A 23,736-nucleotide genomic window follows, 5' to 3' on the forward strand; every position below is an offset into this window, starting at 1 on the left:
CCCAAATTTCCAAAGACTTCCATGCAACTTCAGTTGTAAATTAGAAAGCCTGATGTGTCTGTTCTATACATAAATTTTACTCTAATCAATGCAAGACCACCAATCTCACAACCTGCCTAATATCTATCAACATTGCATGGTTTCTCTTCATTAGGTTTCCATACCGCCAGTTCACACCATAGAAACTATACATCTGTCCCCTAACATGGGGAACTATTTTAACTATGCCACCTTAGGCCAGTAAAACTATGCTTTCCAGGCACATTTCACCAGTACAGCTGCATCACATTTGCCACCATGGCAACATAAACAGTATTTGCTGAGTCCGTTCTTATTTATTTCTCTGTGTAATTTACCGGTTTCCTATCGTAATTACTGCCACTGCAGTCACACCACCAATGTACACTACTAGATTTTAATAGGGACTATGGTATTCCAGGGTCACTCATTCAGTTTTGACCTGAATTCACTACTAGTGAACCATGGCATCATTGAAACTCACTAACACTTCACTCTGTGATGTTTGCTTCTAGTAATTGGTTAATTATTTTGGGCTAAGGAATATTTTCATGGCACTGAATTCCAATAATCAGACAAGTAATCACAAAAATCTATGAATTCCTTAAAATGGGGTGCTATAACCAAATGCGCATACTCCAGATTTATTACAGTAGCTTACCCAAGCAGATTTGATGGTAGAATTCAAACCTGCACCAGTCTGGTTTCGTGGTTTGTTATACTATATAAATAATCCTTATTTTATACTTTATCCCAGTCTTTAGCAAGTCTATGTGTCCCACATTATATATATATATATATATATATATATATATATATATATATATATATATATATATATATATATATATATATATATATCTCTCTCTCTCTGTGTATATGTACAGACATGTCTTATGTTTTATTCCAGAATTCTCGCCTGTGAATCTCAGCCCAAGTGTTGTTGTTTTAGTCCAGTCAAGCCAACATTAGTGTTTGCCGGCATGGTGAGCTGCCTTATTATGTTTGTTTTTGTTTTGTCCTGTGAAGAATAATTACTACAAAGAATTTACAGAGTTCAAACGTTATTTTGTAAATGAATTTGAAGCAAAGACAATTTATTATGTAATGTGCAAGTTTGCCCATCATAAAAATCTTTGTTAGGGTTATTTCCCTTGATGGATTTCCTTCATAATTTAGATGAATCATTATCAGGCTAATACAGTTCATTTCGTCCCATTACCTTGGAGTCGAGGTCAAAAGTCATAAAAAATTTGCATGAAGATTTTGATAAAGGTTTGTCATTTGGTTATATATTTCTAAACCTTTCATTGATTTTCCTGTTACCTCAAATCATTAAAAGAAGTGAATACAGTTCATTCTGCTATATGAATCTTTTGACCTTGGAGGACAAGGTCATAGGTTTTACGGCAATGCTTTGATTGTGCTCTAGACTCTTGTTATAAGCATTTATTTATTTGTCTGTGTTACAGTTATTGAATGAGAAAAATACTATTGAGTACAAAACAAAACATCAAATAAACTCTATAATTACTGACTAGAATTAACTCAATGTGTATTGTGTATTTTTTTAGTTTCCTTGCCAGAGTTATGCGCAGGTCAGTTGTTTTGACAAGCATAACATCAGTACTGTTCATCATAACACAAATGAAGCCCAGTCTGTCAAATGAATAAATTTATCGGATGCTCTAGCCTATGGTTTAACTTTGCTTTAATTAAACAAAGAAAAGAAAAGAGTAATATAACCCACAAAACAGGTTTGGTGGAAATAGGTTCAAAGGGGTGTTGGAATTAGAGCCTGTAAACAAAATTTTGAGCCATTTTGAAGGTCACAGTGACCCATTTAAGGTACATGATATGCCCACATTACAAGTTTGATGTTGATTGTTGTAGTTATGTCAGAGTTATAGCCTGACAAAGAGGATGCACTAACATGCACTGATGGACTTGGTGAATACTATATACTGTTGACTTCTTGATGGACTCAGTGAATACTATATACTGTTGACTTCTTGATGGACTCAGTGAATACTATATACTGTTGACTTATTGACAGACTCAGTGAATACTATATACTGTTGACTTCTTGATGGACTCAGTGAATACTATATACTGTTGACTTCTTGACGGACTCAGTGAATACTATATACTGTTGACTTCTTGATGGACTCAGTGAATACTATATACTGTTGACTTTCTGATGGACAAAGTGAATCCTATAATCTGTTGACTTCTTGATGGACTCAGTGAATACTATATACTGTTGACTTCTTGATGGACTCAGTGAATACTATATACTGTTGACTTCTTGATGGACTCAGTGAATACTATATACTGTTGACTTCTTGATGGACTCAGTGAATACTATATACTGTTGACTTTCTGATGGACAAAGTGAATCCTATAATCTGTTGACTTCTTGATGGACTCAGTGAATACTATATACTGTTGACTTTCTGATGGACAAAGTGAATCCTATAATCTGTTGACTTCTTGATGGACTCAGTGAATGCTATATACTGTTGACTTCTTGAAGCAGTGATAATATAATAGCAATTCCATTTATGATTATTTTTACTTGTCAGTGTTCTGTATCCAACCTTCTTTAATCACAGTGTCCATATTTCTGTACAGGTTGATGGGTCCATAGCTGTGTGGGACCTCAGGGAGGTAGCATCACTGCATAAATCTGTTGTGGTGAATAATCAGGAATATTTATTACGCTTTCCTACTTATGATACAGGTAAGTGAGCACCAGGACTTGTCTTACAGTAATTCAGCCAGCTATTTTACATTCATTGACTTGTATCTCACTAGATTATTGTTGTATTACTGCAATTCAGCCAGTTATTTTACATTCACTGACTTGTATCTCACTAGATATTGTTGTATTACAGTAATTCAGCCAGCTATTTTACATTCATTGACTAGATTATTGTTGTATTGCAGTAATTCAGCCAGTTATTTTACATTCATTGACTTGTATCTCACTAGATTATTGTTGTATTACTGCAATTCAGCCAGTTATTTTACATTCACTGACTTGTATCTCACTAGATATTGTTGTATTACAGTAATTCAGCCAGCTATTTTACATTCATTGACTAGATTATTGTTGTATTGCAGTAATTCAGCCAGTTATTTTACATTGATTGACTTGTATCTCACTAGATTATTGTTGTATTACTGTAATTCAGCCAGTTATTTTACATTCATTGACTTGTATCTCACTAGATAGTGTTGTCTTACAGTAATTCAGCCAGTTATTTTACATTCATTGACTTGTATCTCACTAGATTATTGTTGTATTACTGTAATTCAGCAAGTTAGTTAACACACATTGAATTCACAAGCTCACATGTCATATTTACCATAATGACTTCAAATAAGATGTCAGATGATAAATACTCAACAGCTGATTTGTTAAATTTCTTTGTTTTTTTCATGGAGACTAATAAAAATGTAATTATTATTTGGTTACCATGTTGGCATGTTTATTTTAAGTGTTTTCGGTAAGCTTTGATTGCATTTATCAAGATGTAATTACAACTGTAATTATAGATCTTATCTTGCAAACAAACATAATTGCTGTATAATAGGATAATTTTACACTGGTTACTTGGAATGAAGTCTCTTTTTTTAAAGATGTTCATTTGTGTAAAATAAATAATTTTTACTAATCTCATAATGAAGTGATCATTCCATTATGACTTGTTGTGATCATTCCATTATGACTTGTGCTGATCAATCCATTATGACTTGTTGTGATCATTCCATTATGACTTGTCCTGATCATTCCAATATGACTTGTTGTGATCATTCCATTATGACTTGTTGTGATCATTCCATTATGACTTGTTGTGATCATTCCATTATGACTTGTCATATGTCTCATTCAGCTATTATTTTATAGATGATGAGTAAGAGTATATTTTTTGCCGTACTGATTTATTTATGTATTGATTCTTAAATGGGGATATATATATGACTGCTTATGTCATTCATTGAATTGTACACAGAGGTCAAAGCACATTAGTTTGAATTTGGTACTCTTGGAGTGACCAGAGATTTGTACCAGCTTCAATACTAGACAGGGTTGTAGTAGAAATAACTGTCCTTTAAATTGTGTGTGTGTTTGGAATTTTAACATAGCTTTACCAACTTGAGTCATATCACTAATATGCCTGCAGTGTGGTAGTTTATAGCGTTGTCTAGCACTGGGTCACCATGCCATAGACATGTGGCATCATGTCCCACTCAGTCACGTTATCCTGACAACAGGTTGACCAGTCCTAACAGTAATCTCTTAATGCTGAATGCTAAGCATGGCAGCTGCTAGTACCGTTTTTATAAGTCTTTGGTATGTCTCAGCTTGGGTTTGAACCCACAACCTCCCACATCCAAGGTGGACACTCTAACACTTAGGCCATTGCAGTGGTCTGACTTTTAATTGCATTGCTGTAAAAAAAAATGCACTGAAAAAATATGGAGATCAGCACTTGTCCCAAGAATTAACCCACCAGTAAAATCAAAGGAGATTAGCACTAGTCCCAAAAATCTGCCCACCAATCTAACCAACAGAGATCAGCACTTGTCCAACTATTAGCCCACCAATCCAACCAACAGAGATTAGCACTTGTCCCAAAAATCTGCCCACGAATCCAATCAACAGAGATCAGCACTTTTCCCATAAATCAGCCCACCAATCTAACCAACAGAGATCTGCACTTATCCAACTATTAGCCCACCAATCAAAGCAATGGAGATCATCCTGAAAGAGCAGTCAGAAAAATACTTCTGACAACGCAAACATTAGACAATCTGTTCTGTTCTCTTCTTTGTTATGGCACATTAAGACATGGGCAGTTGGAGTAAAGTGCCTTGCCGGAGGTTGTAGCACAATGACCGAGAAGACCTGGTCTGTGTAGACTTTGAACTTTCACCCTTCTGGTCCTGAGTCTGGCATCTTAATCACTGAATCACTACACTTTCTCCGTCTAGGGATCCATTGTGGCCTGTTTAGACTTTGAACCAGCACCTTTCTGATGCTATATGGTACACTTTGGTTTGGACAAAAGATAGGATAATTAAAGAATAAGAAATGAAGAGTAAAAAACATGATACACTAAAGAAGAAATTATGCATGAAGTTAAAAGGTATACACCTTGAAGATTATTTAATGTTTCCTTTTCATATACTTACACATATTTTACTGTATTTTTGCCATCAAGGCTTCCATAAATGTAATTGTTTTTTTTTATAATGCAGCTGGTGTACTGGACAATGAGAATCACCACAGTCCTGTCAATAGCATATGTCCGATATATTCATACATGACCATGAGGTGAGGACTAATATTTCACTCTGACCATTCAGTACTAGGTATTATTATTATACATGTATGGTAGAAATGAAGCACCCATTGTTAGAATGTAAAAAATCAGATGCTGCTACAAATACTGAACATACAGTATCAGTGCATCAGACAATATGAAATGTTAAGGTTTTACTTTTTCCTAGTTAAGTTTTCACTTGTTCATGATATTTTCTTAAATTGAACATTTTCTTCATTAGTTATTAACTACACTGTGTGCTTTACATAATATTTGCCATATGCCCTTTGGGCTGTATTCATTAACTATACTGTAAGCATGAAATATTCTTTGCCACATGACCTTTGGGCTCATTATTTATTAACTACACTGTAAGCATGCAATATTCTTTGCCACATGACCTTGAGCTTGTTATTTATTAAATATACTGTAAGCATACAGTTTTCTTTACCACATGACCTTGAGCTTGTTGTTTATTAAATACACTGTAAGCATGCAGTTTTCTATGCCACATGACCTTTAGCTTGCTGTTTATTAAATACACTGTAAGCATGCAGTTTTCTTTGCCACATGACCTTGAGTTCATTGTTTATTAAATACACTGTAAGTATGCAGTTTTCTTTGCCACATGACCTTGAGTTCATTGTTTATTAAATACTGTAAGCATGCAGTTTTCTTTCCTACATGAGCTTGAGTTCATTGTTTATTAAATACTGTAAGCTTGCAGTTTTCTTTGCCACATGACCTTGAGTTCATTGTTTATTAAATACTGTAAGCATGCAGTTTTCTTTGCCACATGACCTTGGGCTCATTGTTTATTAAATACATTGTAAGCATGCAGTTTTCTTTGCCACATGAGCTTGAGTTCATTGTTTATTAAATACTGTAAGCATGCAGTTTTCTTTGCCACATGACCTTAAGTTCATTGTTTATTAAATACACTTTAAGCTTCAGATATTTCTAGCCACATGACATTAAGCTCATCATTCTCTATAATAATATTGCTTTTTTGTCCCTTTTTACAACAATAGAAAATTCTGCCATGATAAAGTATTTTAAATGATCTTCAGTTTGCTGAAGTCCAGTAATGAATAGGGTTTGAAACCAAATCAGTTTGCTGATATGTTGGACCTTTGTCTTCCAATCAACAATTTCCATGCTATTTGTTTTGATCTCACCTGACTATAGACCTGAAGGCATGTTGTCCATCTGTCTTCAAAATCAACAATTTCCATGCTATTTGTTTTGACCTCAGCTGGCATTAGACCTGAAGGCCTGTTGTCCATCTGTCTTCAAATCAACAATTTCTATTCTATTTGTTTTGACCTCAACTGGCTATTTCTTCATCTGTCTGTTAGCAAAAGTCTGTTAATGCTACTCATAAATTATTTGCAGGATTTCTATTAAACTTTACGTATACATTCCTACCTGATATGGTCTCAGCAATGGACATTTTGAAAATCCAGTTATTGCTACTTCTCTTGAATGGATGGTCATGTTAACAATGTGTTTTCACTAAAGGAATTCTTATGATGTTTCTTTGGTCTTAAATGTAAAAGGTGCAGATCAGAAAACCAGTAAAGCCCCCCAACGTGGCCATCTTGAAAATCCTGTTATCACTACTCCTCTTTAACATAGTCATATCAGTGCTGAGTTGTCACCAGAAAACTTATGATATCTAGTTGGTTCTAACTTAAAAGGGTGTTCAGATCTGCCAGTATAGAGGCCATGATGAAAATCTTGGTTATTGCAACTTGTCCTGGATGGATGGTCCTATCAGCATGGGTTTTTGCAATTTGTCCTGGATGGATGGTCCTATCAGCATGGGTTATTGCAACTTGCCCTGGATGGATGGTCCTATCAGCATGGGTTTTTGCAACTTGTACTGGATGGATGGTCCTATCAGCATGGGTTTTTGCAACTTGTCCTGGATGGATGGTCCTATCAGCATGGGTTTTTGCAACAAGGCTTCTTATGATATCTAGTTGGTGCTATATGAAAATGGTACCAGTGTGTCTACCATGAAAATGGTACCAGTGTGTCTACCATGAAAATGGTTCCAGTGTGTCTACCATCGCTACTTATTTGAAATATCTTATTATTATGCAAAGTATCAAAGACGGTTTCAGCACTCAGTAGTTAAATGAAATGGTCTTATCTTGAATTCATAGAAATTCTTTTTGATCAGTAGACCAGCATCATTCACTTTAAGGGGACTCTCATTGTTTTTGTTGTTCATGCACTGAACAGAATCTGGGTTAAATTTTATTTACAATTTTACATTTTTTTAATTTTTCTTATGCATCCAATTTTTTAATCGCTGAAAAATACAGGGACAACTTGTATCACATTCTTTTGTACATATATAAAGGTATTTGTAAGGTCAGATTATCATTATATGCCTTCAGATTCAACAGATTTTAAATGTCTTTTATTTTTATTTTTCCTTTTTTTTCTCTTTACCAGTAACAAGTCTGACCAGCAGTCCTCAGATTCAAGTGATGGTAAGTGCTATTATGTTTCTGAAATGCTTTTTTGCTTTACGATATTTTATCATGCACACTTGAAAGAGTGATCCCAAATTGTACACACAGCTGAAAAAAACACCTTCCCAGATTTTACATTTTTATATGTGTTGTACTCATGCTTGTGACTTTTTAGTGTGAAAATCTAACAAAATATTCTGTGAGAGGGGTGGGGGGTCTTGAGGTCATTCATGTGCTTACATAGAAAATGAAGATTAACTGATCTTTGGGTTTATTTGTGTGAATTTTATTGACTAAAATGTTCCTTATATTCCATCTACAGTTTTTCTCATTATTATGAACAAACCTGCACAGTATTAGCTTTTAGCTCTCACTTGATTTCATAATGACAAGTCAGTCTCTTTACTCCAAAAGCCCTAGCACAGTATAGACTTTCATGTCTTAATGTGCCATAACAGAGAAGAGAATAGAATAGATTGTCTAATGTTTGTGTTGTCACAATTATTTTTATGACTGCTGTTTCACACCGATCTTTTGCTTTGATTGGTGGACTGATTCTTGGGACAAGTGCTGATTTCTGTTGGTTTGATTGGTGGGCTGATTCTTGGGACAAGTGCTGATCTCTGTTGGTTTGATTGGTCAGCTGATTCTTGGGACAAATGCTGATCTCTGTTGCTTTGATTGGTGGGCAAATGTTTGGGACAAGTGCTGATTTCTGTTGGTTTGATTGGCGGGCTGATTTTTGGAACAAAAGCTGATCTCTGTTGGTTTGATTGGTGGGCAGATGTTTGGGACAAGTGCTGATCTTTTGTTGGTTGGATTGGTGGGCTGATTTATGGGACAAATACTGATCTCCTTTGGTTTGATTGGTGGGCTAATTTTTGGGACAAGTGCTAATCTTTGTTGGTTGGATTGGTGGGCTGATTTATGGGACAAATACTGATCTCCTTTGGTTTGATTGGTGGGCTAATTCTTGGGACAAGTGCTAATCTTTGTTGGTTGGATTGGTGGGCTGATTTATGGGACAAATACTGATCTCCATTGGTTTGATTGGTGGGCTAATTCTTTGGACAAGTGCTGATCTCCATATTTTTTCAGTGCATCTAAAGATACCAACTTGCTTACCACACCAAGATTTAGTGAGCCCAACTTATCTACCATACCAAGATTTAATGAGACCAACTTATGTACCAATCAACAATTAAAGAAACCAACTTGTGTACCATATTAACATTCTGTTATGTATATTTAATCTGCATTGTTTGTTACTCTTTTATTCATTATATACTATGGATAATTGTATTTGGGATTTGACCTTGTCCAAATTCAAGTTCATTTTCTGCCTGACCTGAATCACTGATTTTGGTTTTGTAAACATGTTTATCTCAATCTGAGTCCAGGACATTGGAAATTCCCTATGAAATGCTTGGTCTACTGTTGTTTACCACCTTTTATATTACAGTTTTAGTAACATTAAATTATAACTAAGATTTTATCTTGTAAACATTTGGAACCTTTCAGATTGAAATTGTGGAACACTCATGTTGGATTATATTATGTGTGAGGACTATTTTCCATTGTGGAACACTCATGTTGGATTATACTATGTGTGAGGACTGTATCTTCCATTGTGGAACACTCATGTTGAATTACATTATGTGTGAGGACAGAGTGTTCCACCATGGAACACTCATGTTTGATCATTTTCTGTCCCACCTGATTGTTTTCCTACTAATGTTTTGATTGGCACATCGTTACTCTGTGATTTATATGATTCTAATTTACTTGTTCTAAAAACATTATCAGAGCTTTTTCAGACCACATATTTATTTTGACACAAAGTCTTTGCAAGTGGACAGTAATTTTATTTCTTGTCATTTCAGATTCATCAGCAGGTCTCTCTTTCCAATTAGTTTCCACGGAAGACATGGCAGTGATGCACTTTTGGGTAGGTTAACTTCTTGGTGAAAGTTTAGAAAATAATTTAAAAATTAAAACAACCCTTATTGCTTGAAGCAGAGAAGGAGGTGGGTAGAAGAGATCTGGATTTAATTTGTTCAATGTCCAGTAATCATTCTGTGAATCTTCTTTGCATGATTACACAAAAACCACTTGACACAGATAAATGGAATACATTAGGCATACATATCTTCATCACCTGATTAGATTTTCATACTGTTTCAATAATTTAATTTGTAACATTTTATGGGATAATTGGCCTTATTTTAGTTTCAAGTTAATAGAATGATTTTTTCATTATTTACCAATTTTTAGAAACTTTATGGACTTGAAATTATTTTTGCATTTTTTTTGGGGGGGAGGATATTTGTTTCACAAATATGAATATGTTTTATCACCAGTAAAATATGCCATAACATTGTGCTTATAGTTGTATGATGCACAGTATAAATCGGATTTACGGCACATGTAAACTCACTTGTTCCTGAAAAGAAATGCCAATTCTTTGTGATAACAGTGTTGTTTTCATGCAGGACACAGTGTTGTGTTTAGTTATTGTCACCTAAAAGGTAAACATAATGTTGCATATGAATTCACCAGCTCCATTACCAGTGATAGTTACAATTCCCTGTACTTGTTGTTATTTACCAGTGATAGTTCCAGTTCCCTGTACTTGTTGTTACCATCAACCCTGTTATAGCAATCACTGACTTTTAAGTACCACCTGCACAGAAAGACCTAAGTTCCATAGATCCCATTTTTACATAAATCAGCTAATTTTTACCTGTATATAAAGACCAACTGTTCCAAAAGGCCACTTCTAGATTGTTCCCAGATTGGGCTTTTTACAGAGGCCAGTTTGATTACAACCAATATGTCTGACATAACAGACTTTTGATGTGCACCTATATGAAGTCATGTTCTGTCGACCTATTGATTCTCCAGTCACATTACAGCTTTCATATTTAAAAGTAAAACCTTCATTCAGAACGTATTACTATTAATTATAATTTCTCTTTAGACAGATTAAAATGCTTTAATTGATGTGTTGCTAAAAATTAATGGACTGGATATTATGAAAAACTTATAATCTCTCTACTTACTATAAGAATCTTTTAAATAAATTTCAAATTTATTGATACTGTCTCTAAGCTTAATATTTAACATTTAAACTTGATGTAATCTGTATTGCACTAAAAGTTGTATGAAATCACTGACATACTCTGTATGGTTTACCCAACTGCATAACAAATCATTGAGTCGAGATAAACAAGGAACACAAAGAAAACTACCGCACTCGAATAGAAAACAAGGAACAAAAAGAAAACCACCACACTTGAATGTATACCTTTGCATATATCAAAACTGGTGATTTAACACATGTCACAGAAAAATGCAAAGCCATCGTCTAGCTTGCATATACAGACTCCCTTAATATTTCATCTAGGATGTCGTAGCCTCAGCTTACAAGATATTTATGCAACAGTAAAACCTTTAGTCCCTTTATATTCTTCAACATAAACTGTATTTTTTGGTTCAGGTCGTTGCAGAGATAATGCACCCTGATCTTGCAGGATCAGAAAGTGACCTTGGCCTTGCCCCTGGAGGGCAGGTGAAGCTTCTGAAGAGTTCATCTCTTACACTGGATGGTCCAGCCAGGTTAGTAATTTAGAGAAAATGTGTAAAAAAAAATGAGCAGATATTTAGGATTATGTGTAAGAAAATCACTTGTGTTATGTATAGCATGTGGGGAAAAATACCTGATTTGAAGACCTTTTTCTTCAAAGCTGTTTGCAGTACATTAGGAGGAGTACATTCACACCTTTGTAAAATCAGCCCTTCCAACCTAAGAAAGATTTTAACTACATAACTACATCTTTTGGCTTGTGTCAGTGAGAAAGTGCTAACATGTCTTCATCTTCCTGAGACATAAGAGAGTGTTCTCCCCTTAAACTGGGTGCTTGTCACCAAATTTCATCCATTGTCAGTTACTACTTCAACTAATGCTTGGTCCGCATGCTTGTACAAAACTCATCACATATACATACTGTCCACTTTGCCTGGACTTGGTAAGCATACAAGTACACGAGGGACCACAAAAGAACACTCTCCTCTTTGTGAGGACCTGGTCAGCAGGCTTGTACACAAAGCATTACATATGCTGTGTCTACTTTGTGAGGACTTGGTCAGCATACATGTATACAAGGCATCACAAATACACACTGTCCACTTTGTGAAGACTTGGTCAGCATACAAGTATACAAGGCATCACAAATACACACTGTCCACTTTGTGAAGACTTGGTCAGCATACATGTACACAAGGCATCACAAATACACACTGTCCACTTTGTGAGGACTTGGTCAGCATACATGTATACAAGGCATCACAAGTACACACTGTCCACTTTGTGAGGACTTGGTCAGCATAAATGTACACAAAGTATCACAAATACATGCTTTTTAGTCTGTTTGACCAACTTGTTTGGAGTTTTCATTCCTCAAGGAAGTATACTCCATTGTCAACAGAGTCCAGTGCTCTCTTGGCCATTTCAAATTTTCAGCAATGTTTTCAAAATTAGGACAATATTTATTGACATCTTTTTCTTTTTCTTTGAAAGGGGGTACTAAACAAATATTCATAGTATCATTAAAACCTGAACTTGTATGTAAACTGGGGACATGCAGTTCACTTGCCAACTCAAGTCCTTTAATCTTAAATTGAAATTCCCATTCTTCCTTTTCTCTCTCCTCTCTTTCTTTTTGCATTTGCATTATCCCATCTTCTTTTTATGATTCTCTCTCTTTCTTTCTTTTCTCTTTATGCAACTACATTTTCTTTCCTCTTTATCTAATTGCATTTTTCTTTCATTCTTTAATTGCATTTGTCTGACTTCTTTCTTTCTGAAACTCAAGCTTTCTTAACTATGTGTCATTTTTTTATTTTAATTTTAAGTTCAAGCCAGATGGAGACTTACTAATCAAATCTAAAGCACTTTTATCCAGTTTATTCTGTTCTGCCAAATGTTTGACCATATTTTTTCCTGCTTCTTTAAAAAATCCTTCACTGCAGAAAGATCATATTGTCTGGCAAGCTGGAGTTGTTGTTGTTGTTATAGGGTTTAACAACATTTTTCAGCACAAGATAGGCTATACATGGCAGCCAGTATTAATGGCGGAGGAAGAACACGGGAAAACCTTGGAAAGAACCATCGACCTGTGAGAAGTTACCAGCAAGCTTTCTCACATATGCAAACTGGAGTAATTCATCCTTTTTGAACAGGTCTAACCATTCCTGGTTAGAATTTTAAATAAAGTTCTTCACATTATATGACATTGTAAAAGCTTGTTAGTTTCACTGTAGATTTCTAATTGTGAAAAAAATACCTCGGATTTAGAAAATGCCAAAACAAGGTTTAAATTTATATTTCAAAAGCAAAGTTTAAAAAAAAAATATTTTAGAGAATTTTGTATCCCAGACAAGCCCCCATTTTTAGTTTTTACTCTATGGTTTTAAACTGTGTTATAGGAAAGAGAAAGAGTACAAACCAGAGAGTTTTGTAAAATTAATTTATTTCCCTGTAATTGATAGTGAAAAAATAATAGAAAGAACTTATGGTATTGCAAATTCCAAATAATCCCAGCATTTCTAAAACAAGACTTAAGGATTAAAGTTATTTATAAACTTTAGTGGTATTTCAAAATAGTTCCAATACTGGAAGTGTTGAGGTACCTGTGATGGCCTGTGTTGTAGTGATGTGCCAATAATTTTTTGTTGGATCACAATAACACAATCCAAGAATATATCCTTCTTTGAAGTGCACTATAAATGTATTTCCAAGAATTTTATTTTTGAGCACTTTGACTTTCCAGAGAAGAATAACTTGAATAATTTGAATAAGTAAATTCCAGCCCAAATAAAATACTGGACACAGCAATGATACAGCTGATTCTGCTCAGATCTTACAGCACAAATGAATACTTTCTAGGTAACAAGAGTACATAGTCCTTTACTTGACCTCAGGTCACAATTGGAATTTTCTAAAAGAAACTATTACCTAATGGAAAATTTCATTCTGAATATTTCCAGATGTTTGCAAGATAAAATATTAGTCATAATTAGAAGGTATATTACTAAAATTATAATATAAGAAGTGGTAAACAACAGTAGACCGAGCATTTCATAGGGAATTTCCAGTGTTATGGACTCGTATTGAGATATGTTGTTTACAAAACCAAAATCAGTGTTTCAGGTCAGGCAGAAAATGAACTTGATTTTGGACAAGATCAAATCCCAAATACAATTATCCATAGCATATAATGAATAAAAAGAGTAACAAACAATGCAAATTAAATACACATAACAGAATGTTAATATCATAATGGTACATAAGTTGGTCTCTCTAATTGTTGATTGGTACATAAGTTGGTCTCACTCAATGTTCTGTCTGGGTTCGAGTCTCAGGCTCAGCTAATGTGGGTACATGAGAAAGCCTGCCTGTAGCTTCTCATGGGATGGTGGTTCTTCCTAGGGTTTTCCAGGGTTCTTCCTCCACTAGTTATACTGGCCACCATGTATAGCCTATCTTGGGCTGAAAAATGGCTTTAAACCCTACAACAACAACTCACTAAATGTTGGTATGGTTAACAAGTTGGTATCTTTGAATGTTAATATGGTACATAATTTTGTCTCTCTAAATAATGATATGGTACATAAGTTTGTCCCACTAAATGTTGGTATGGTAAACAAGTTGGTATCTCTAAATGTTAATATGGTACATAAATTGGTATCTCTAAACGTTAATGTGGCATATAAATTGGTGTCTCTAAATGTTAATGTGGTACATAATTGGTGTCTAAATGTTAATGTGGTACATAAATTGGTGTCTAAATGTTAATGTGGTACATAAATTGGTGTCTAAATGTTAATGTGGTACATAAATTGGTGTCTCTAAATGTTAATGTGGTACATAAATTTTTATCTCTGATTGTTGATATGGTACATAAATTGGTATCTCTAAATGTTAATGTGATACATAAATTGGTATCTCTAAATGTTAATGTGGTACATAAATTGGTATCTCTAAATGTTAGTGTGGTACACAAGTTGGTATCTGTAAATGTTGATGTGGTACATAAATTGGTATCTCTAAATGTTAATGTGGTACATAAATTGGTATCTCTAAATGTTAATGTGGTACACAAGTTGGTATCTCTAAATGTTAATGTGGTACATAATTTTTTATCTCAGATTGTTAATGTGGTACATAAGTTGGTATAAAAATATTTCATTTCCTCTGTAAAAGATGAAAATATTTGATTTTGCAGTAGCTTTACAAATTGTTCTCAATATTTTTGTTGTTTCAGAGACGGATTCCTGAAGACAAGTATGAGAGCAATAGCCATGCAGTTGTTACCCTCAGATCCTAATCAGTTCTATATAGCCACAGATTTGGTAAGTAAAATGTGACAGGTATTTAGATATCATAAGTAAAATATAACAGGTATTTAGATTTGGTAAGTAAAATGTAACAGGTATTTAGATATGGTAAGTAAAATGTAAAAGGTATTTAGATATGGTAAGTAAAATGTAACAGGTATTTAGATATGGTAAGTAAAATGTAACAGGTATTTAGATATGGTAAGTAAAATGTAACAGGTATTTAGATTTGGTAAGTAAAATGTAATAGGTATTTAGATTTGGTAAGTAAAATGTAACAGGTATTTAGATTTGGTAAGTAAAATGTAACAGGTATTTAGATTTGGTAAGTAAAATTAACAGGTATTTAGATATGGTAAGTAAAATGTAACAGGTATTTAGATTTGGTAAGTAAAATGTAACATGTATTTAGATTTGGTAAGTAAAATGTAAAAGGTATTTAGATTTGGTAAGTAAAATGTAACAGGTATTTAGATTTGGTAAGTAAAATGTAACAGGTATTTAGATTTGGTAAGTAAAATGTAACAGGTATTTAGATTTGGTAAGTAAAATGTAACAGGTATTTAGATTTGTTAAGTAAAATGTAACAGGTATTTAGATATGGTAAGTAAAATGTATTTAGAAAAATTTCTCATCTTGTCATTTTGACATTGTAATTTATATTCTTAAGCTTCATATATTCTGTCTGTCTCTCCATCTGTCTGTCTGTTATTCTAGTTTTTCCTAAACCACACGGTGGATATCCACAAAACTTGAGATAATAGTTGTCTGTATGATATCCATTTGCAACAGGGTAAGATTTTTGTCTACAGGGTTCCTGATGGAGGTGTGGGGAGGCAGAAGTCAAATGCACACAAATTTCCATTACAGTGACACTTTGTAAAAAATATTTGTCCAAACATTATATTGTAGTCACAACACAGAAGAACACAAAGGTTAGTCAGACATTCCTACCCTGACCTATCCATAACCTAACCTCCTTTGCAGACAGACAAAACAATCTGGTCCCATTAAGGCCATTCTTATAAAAATAAACCTTCTGTAGACATACAAAACATTTTGGTTCGATTGAGGCTATTCTAATACAAATGGGGGGCTCCGAGTGGCCGAGTGGTCTAAAGCACTCTCCGTTACGGATCAGTGCCATCTCACCTCTGTCTGCGTGGGTTTGAGTCTAGGATTCGGCAGTGTGGGTATGTGAGAAAGTTTTCCAGTAGCTTCTTGTGGGTCGGTGATTCTTTGCGGGGTTTCCCAGGTTCTTCTCCACCATTAATACTGGTTGCCATGCATAGCCTATCTTGTGCTGAAAAATGGCGTTAAACCCCACAACAACAACTAATACAAATGAATCTTCTTTAGACGTGCAAAACTCTTTGGTTCCGTTAAAGCTAATTCTAATACAAATGAACCTCTGTAGACATACAAAACACTTTGGTTCGATTGAGGCTATTCTAATACAGATGAACCTCTGTAGACATACAAAACACTTTGGTCCCATTTAAGCTATTCTAATACAAATGAACTTTCTGTAACATACAAAACGCTTTGGTTCAATTGAGGTTATTCTTATAAAAAATGAACTTTCTGTAGACATACAAAACACTTTGGTCCCATTGAGGCTGTTCTTATAAAATGAAACCTCCGTATACAGGTAACCTTTATAAAATCATCCAAATGTTTGGTGTGGACAGTTTATTTGGTTCAGGAGGTTCCACTATATATGTAATGGATTTGGGTTTTGGTGCAGACTTGGGAGGGGTTGAGAGCAAAAGTTGATAAAAACAAATGTGAGGATATTCAGTTGCAAGCCATTTCAATTATTTTGTCAGGGTATTCTTGAGTTGATGTGGTCATCAGTCCAAGTAAGCATGTGGTATGGTCCTGTGTGCATCATGCATGATCCATCATCCATTAACACCTTTTGCTATGGTCCTGTGTGCATCAGGCATAATTCATGGTCCATCATCCATCAGCAACTTTGGTATGGTCCTGTGTGCATCGTGCATGATCCATCATCTACCAACAACTTTTAGTATGGTCCTGTGTACATCATGCATAATGCATGATCAGTTATCCCTCAACAACTTGTGGTATGGTCTTGTATGAATCAAGCATAATGCATGGTCCATCATTCATTGACAACTTTTGGTATGGTCTTGTTTGCTTTATACATAATGTATGGTTCATCATCCATTAACACCTTTTGCTATGGTCCTGTGTGCATCAGGCATAATGCATGGTCCATCATCCATCAAACCTTGTAGTATGGATTTGGATTTGGATTATTTTTTAAACATAGCTTTAACAACTTTTCAGTCATATCGCTACGATGTCTGCAGTGTGAAATTTTATAGTGATGTCTAGCACTAGGGCATCATGCCGCAGACTTGTAGCATCATGTCCCACCTAGTCACATTATCCTGACACCAGGCAGACCAGTCCTAACATTAACCTCTTAATGCTGAATGCCAAGCAAGGTAGCTGTTAGTACCATTTTGTAAGTATTTGGTATGACTCAACCAGGAATCAAACCCACGACCTCCCGCATCTGAGGTGTATGCTCTAACCACTAGGCCACAGGAGTGGTCTCTTGTAGTATGGTCCTGTGTGCATCATACATAATGCATGGTCCATCATCCACCAACAACTTTTGCTAATGTCCTGTGTGTATTGAGCATAATGCATGGTCCATCATCCATCAACAAAATATGGTATGGTCCTGTGTGCGTCAAACATAATGCATGCTCCATCATCCTTCAACAACTGCTAGTTTCAACTTCTTAAAAGCCATTGGACCAATTTCAAGCAAAGTTGGCAAAGAACATCCTGCCAGACCTTTCACTTTTTATATAATCTAACCAGCACTCAAATATGGTCACCATTACTAAAAATAGAAAACAACCTATATAATGACTTTTTACAAACAGTTGAAAGGATTTGGTACCAATGGGACAAAATAAATTTATGGTATCAAGGCCTTTGATATTTATACAAATCATGCCAATTCACCATCAAATATGACTTCTGGAATTGAACTAGAAAACCTTTAAATGACTTCTCAAAATCATTAAATGGATTTGACTAAATGTAAAATAAAACAGTCTGGAAGGAAAGCCATTTAAATGTATATAAATCAGACTGATCCACCACACAAAATGACAACAGTTAGCAAAAACAGAATATAACCAAATTGTATAGAAATCATTCCGACATAAAGACCTTTCAAATCTGTAAAAATATAATACTGGCTGGTCATCAGATATGGTCAAATAGTCAGATCTATCTCTACTTGTGCATTAGCTAGGCCAACTATGTGATGTCAGATGTAATACTATTAGGTAGGTCAGCTGTGTGATGTTAGATGTAATACCATTTAGGTATGTCAGCTGTGTGATGTCATATGTAATACTATTAGTTAGGTCAACTGTGTGATGTTAGATGTAATACCATTTAGGTATGTCATCTGTGTGATGTCATATGTAATACTATTAGTTAGGTCTGCTGTGTTATGTCAGATGTAATACCATTTAGGTATGTCAGCTGTGTGATGTCATATGTAATACTATTAGTTAGGTCAACTGTGTGATGTCGGATGTTATACAATTAGGTAGGTCAACTGTGATGTCAGATATTAAACCATTAGGTAGGTCTATTGTGTTATGTCAGATGTAATACCATTTAGGTATGTCAGCTGTGTGATATCATATGTAATACTATTAGGAAAATGTGTGATGCAGATGTGATACCATTTAGGTAGGTCAGCTGTGTGATGTCAGATGTAATACCATTTAGGTATGTCAGCTGTGTGATATCATATGTAATACTATTAGGAAAATGTGTGATGCAGATGTGATACCATTTAGGTATGTCAACTGTGTGATATCATATGTAATACTATTAGGAAAATGTGTGATGCAGATGTGATACCATTTAGGTAGGTCAGTTGTGTGATGGCAGTTGTAATACCATTTAGGTAGGTCAGCTGTGTGATGTCAGATGTGATACCATTTAGGTAGGTCAGCTGTGTGATGTCAGATGTAATACCATTTAGGTAGGTCAGCTGTGTGATGTCATGTAGTAACCATTAGGTATGTCAACTGTGTGATGGCAGTTGTAATACCATTTAGAAAGGTCAACTGTGTGATGTCAGATGTTATCATTAGATAGGTTAGCTGTGTTATTTCAGTTGTAATGCCATTAGGTATGTCAGCTGTGTGATGTCAGATGCTATACTGTTAGGTAGGTCAACTGTGTGTTGTCAGATGTAATACTGTTTAGGTAGGTCAACTGTGTGATGTCATATGTAATGACCATTAGGTATTTCAACTGTAGGAAGTCAGATGTGATACCATTAGGTATGTCAACTATTTGATGTCAGATGTAATACCGATAGGTCAACTGTGTGATGTCAGATGTAATGCTATTTAGGTTGGTCAGCTGTGTGATGTCAGATGTAATAACCATTAGGTATGTCAGCTGTGTGATGTCAGATGTAATCCTATTTAGGTAGGTCAGCTGTGTGATGTCAGATGTAATAACCATTAGGTATGTCAGCTGTGTGATGGCAGTTGTAATACCATTTAGAAAGGTCAACTGTGTGATGTCAGATGTTATCATTAGATAGGTTAGCTGTGTGATTTCAGACACAATGTCATTAGGTATGTCAGCTGTGTGATGTCAGATGTAATACTATTTGGTAGGTCAACTGTGTGATGTCAGATGTAATACCATTTAGGTAGGTCAACTGTGTGATGTCAGATTTAATACCATTAGTTAGGTCAACCATGTGATGTCAGATGTAATACAATTAGGTATGTCAACATTGTAATGTCAGATGTAATACCATTAGGTAGGTCAACTGTGATGTCAGATGTAATACCATTTAGGTTGATCAACTATGAAATGTCATGTAATACCATTAGGTAGGTCTACTTTTTGATGTCTGGTGTAATACCATTTAGTTAGGTCAACTGTGCGATGTCAGATGTTATATTATTATGTATGCCTACTATGTGATGTCAGATGTAATACCATTAGGTAGGTCAGTTGTGTGATGTCATATGTAATACCATTAGGTAGATAAACTGTGTGATGTCATATGTAATACCATTAGGTAGATAAACTGTGTGATGTCATATGTAATACCATTAGGTAGATAAACAGTGTTATGTCAGATGTAATACAATTAGGTAGGTCAACTTTGTGATGTCATATGTAATACATTTTATTTTCTCTTTTACCAGGGTTTTGTATTTCATGGTCTGCGGTTTAGCTCTAGAGCTTATCCAAGTACCCATTCTACTGAGATACGTAAGTATATCAACATTTTTAGATTGCTAGCTATGTTTCTTACCCATGCAAATCTTAGACATTTACAAATCTTACACATTTACAATACACCAAATTACATTTTCTTCTGTACAACTTGATCATTCTTCTGGAGGACAGAGGTAACTTGAGGCAAAAGATGGATTGTGCTTAGCAAGATAATCATTTGAATTCATTAGATAAATCACTTGCATAAATATGCATAAATTTGGTCTTAATTTAAACTACATACAAAAATAGCTCCTGACGTGCTAAACTTCACACATTTTTGTTATCAGCTTCTTGCTGTTGAATCTTCTAAATCTCAACTCTCTTTGACCCCTAATGGCCTCAGATCTAAATTGACACTCTTAGACACCAAATGACATATCTTTGGAGCTTTTCATCACATAATCAGCATTTTGGTTCTAATGGTGGTCAGTATGTGAGTTTGTTTATTGCTGCTTTATTTATATGCCTTGACTTCTGCAACATCTACTATTACCAAACTTTGTAAGTTACTAGTATTTTTGACAGGGTAGAAACCTATTTTGACTTTGGGCTCAAAAGGTTAAAGGCTAAGGTCACAGGAACTGAAAGGAGGAGAATTATTTCCACATCCTAAGTTTTATACCATTTTCCTTGCCCAGATTTTATAAACGGCTTGTGTTTGGGATAAGAAAGACATTGTTTGATTTTGCTGTCAAAGGTCAAGGCCATAGTTACTTTAAGAAAATGCTTTCTGCACAATACTTTGTGTTCCTTACGAATGGCCTGCATTTAAGACCAGGAAGAGACATATTCAAAAGGTCACAGGTATTGGAGTTGAAAGAAGGAAAAATTGTATCCACAAAAGTACTCAAGTTTTCTACCTCATTCATTGACTAAACTTTTGTAGATGACTTGCACTTGATACAAACAAGCCATCTATCCATTTTGGGCCAGTAGGCCTATGGTCAAGGTTATAGGAACTAAAAATAAATAAAGCCATTTCTACAATTCAAATCCTGTTCCACAGACTGTAAAGAAACTTTGTGGATGCCTTGTATTTGTGACCAAACAATGTACCATTAAACTTGTGATCAAAAGTCAAGATGGCAGAGACTGAATGAAGAAAGAAATTTTCCACAAAATAACTTGAGTTATGTGGCTTTTACCCTAATGTTTTGTGGATGACTTGCATTCAAGACTAGGCAAATACTTTTGGATTACGGATTGAATAAGTCAACTATTCAACAAATGAAAGAAGTTTAATACATGGGAACCACAATATAGCACTACAGTTGGGGTCCACAAAATGATATTGAGTTATGTAACATCTTGTGCTATAGACAAACAAGTCAGCTGTACAAAATGGTGCATACCCCCCCCACCCCACAAATTAGTAGGGGGATAGAAGTGGGCACAATGCTATGTACTTCATTGATGCAGCTATCAACTTGTTAAACAAGAATTACTTTAAACAGTTATTACATATTTAAAAATCATTTTTATGTACATGAAATCTATGACATAAGCATAAATATTTGAGTATTTGTACTCACCAATCGAAATTTGTTTGGTCCATTTGCTTCATGGCATTATTTTCTGGCTAATACATTCACACAAATGGGTGTTTTTTGTTTTCTGCAATATTCCTATTTGCAGAACATGTCCAAAGTGCCTGAGTTTTGGCCCACAGTAAAATGCCTAATTCAAATATACAGAATTTCTAAAAAGAAAATTGTATTTAGGCTTGAATAGTACATGTACATGAGCTGAAACTTAATACAGAAGGTCAAAGGTATTGACCTTGCAATGCTCTTGTGCTCTTGTGTTGAGAATTAAACAGGCATGTGTACATATAAACAGCCTGAACCCAGTTTGGGAGTAAACACATTCATTTGTGTGGGTTCTGAGCTAGTTCCTTGAAAAATGTTCAATCATTCTCTAAAGGACAGTGCAAGAAAAATACATAAAATAAAATCCATATTCATTGAAACATTTGTTTTGTAACATGATTTTGCTTCACTGCAGAGCAAAGAGCAGAGAGGAAAGTTTGATTATATATTACTCAGTCTCTACACCCCTATTAACTTAAATGGTTTTGTTTCAGTAATTGTTAACACTGAAAGTAAAGTTTGCTTTTTATATGTGAATGATTTGAAGGTAGAAATTAGAGTTCAGATGAAAGGGGTGGGTTTACATTTGTGTTTTCGTGTGTGGTAATGATCAAAACTGCTGACCGTTTGATCAGTAAACTTGTTTCAGAGGCATGTATGATGGTTGATTTCATAGGCACATCAAAAAATTATTATTTTCCTGTAAAATGGTGGGTTAATTAATTTATATATAAATTTGAGTAAAAAGCATTTTTAGACATCCACATTGTTTGCTTGACTTCAGAACACTAACTCTCAACTAATTGCATTTGTTTAACTTTGGTCTTAATCCTGCCTGGGGCTTCAAGTTTCTTTTGAACTTTAAAAGCTTCAGGAATATGTCACACTTTGCCAAATTATAAATCATAAATCAAACTCTTGTTGTTTTGGCTCAAAACTTGGCACCACTTCAAGAAATTGGTGAAATTATTGTAAATTCTTGGAGTCATACTACAAGTGTTATATCTGAATAAATACACAATCTCTTCCCCAAAATGACGATTAACATTTTACAATTTAGTTTTGGTATTTTGAAAAACAAATTTATTTTTATCAAGATCGAACAAATATGTTAATTATCAGGAGCCATACTTCAATCATGTTATATTTGAATTTGTGCTATAACGAAGTGTCCTATAGCAAGGTTTCACTGTAATACTATTTAGCACATGGCTGCTGTATCATGTATCATTTATAGTACTCTTGTGTTTCGTCTTCACGTGGAGTTATCTCCACTTGTAGTTATCTCCACTTGTACGTACATATTTTAACTATTAATTTATCGTCATTTCTCATTGATGGAACAGTGTTATTATCCAGTTAAACTGTAATGCTCTGTCATTGTTATTACTTGAGCCAGTTAGACCACTCAGGTGGCCTAAGTGGTTATTGTGTCCATCTTGGATGCTGGAGGTTGCGGGTTTGAACCCCAGCTGAGTCATAGCAAAGACTTATAAACAGTGATACTAGTAGCAGCCTTGCTTGGCACTCAGTGTTAAGAGGTTAGTGTTAGAACTAGTCGGCCTGGTGTCAGGATAATGTGACTGGGTGGGA

General features: G+C 34.8%; 1 protein-coding gene across 1 annotated transcript in view; it reads left to right on the forward strand.

Annotated features, from left to right (window-relative positions):
- LOC149792220 (uncharacterized) overlaps window positions 1–22,584 on the forward strand; it is a 124,999-nt gene extending 102,415 nt beyond the window's left edge. The window contains exons 23-31 of the mRNA XM_089969543.1: window positions 929–1,004; window positions 2,653–2,761; window positions 5,287–5,362; window positions 7,818–7,855; window positions 9,721–9,785; window positions 11,337–11,455; window positions 15,163–15,250; window positions 20,479–20,545; window positions 22,559–22,584. Coding sequence (XP_089825669.1) covers window positions 929–1,004; window positions 2,653–2,761; window positions 5,287–5,362; window positions 7,818–7,855; window positions 9,721–9,785; window positions 11,337–11,455; window positions 15,163–15,250; window positions 20,479–20,545; window positions 22,559–22,584 — 664 coding nt within the window. The remainder of the gene's footprint in view (window positions 1–928; window positions 1,005–2,652; window positions 2,762–5,286; window positions 5,363–7,817; window positions 7,856–9,720; window positions 9,786–11,336; window positions 11,456–15,162; window positions 15,251–20,478; window positions 20,546–22,558) is intronic.
- Window positions 22,585–23,736: the final 1,152 nt, after the last annotated feature.

This window comes from Sinohyriopsis cumingii, chromosome 9 (assembly GCF_028554795.1).
Source record: "Sinohyriopsis cumingii isolate HCF-2022 chromosome 9, ASM2855479v2, whole genome shotgun sequence".
Lineage (NCBI taxonomy): Eukaryota > Metazoa > Mollusca > Bivalvia > Unionida > Unionidae > Sinohyriopsis > Sinohyriopsis cumingii.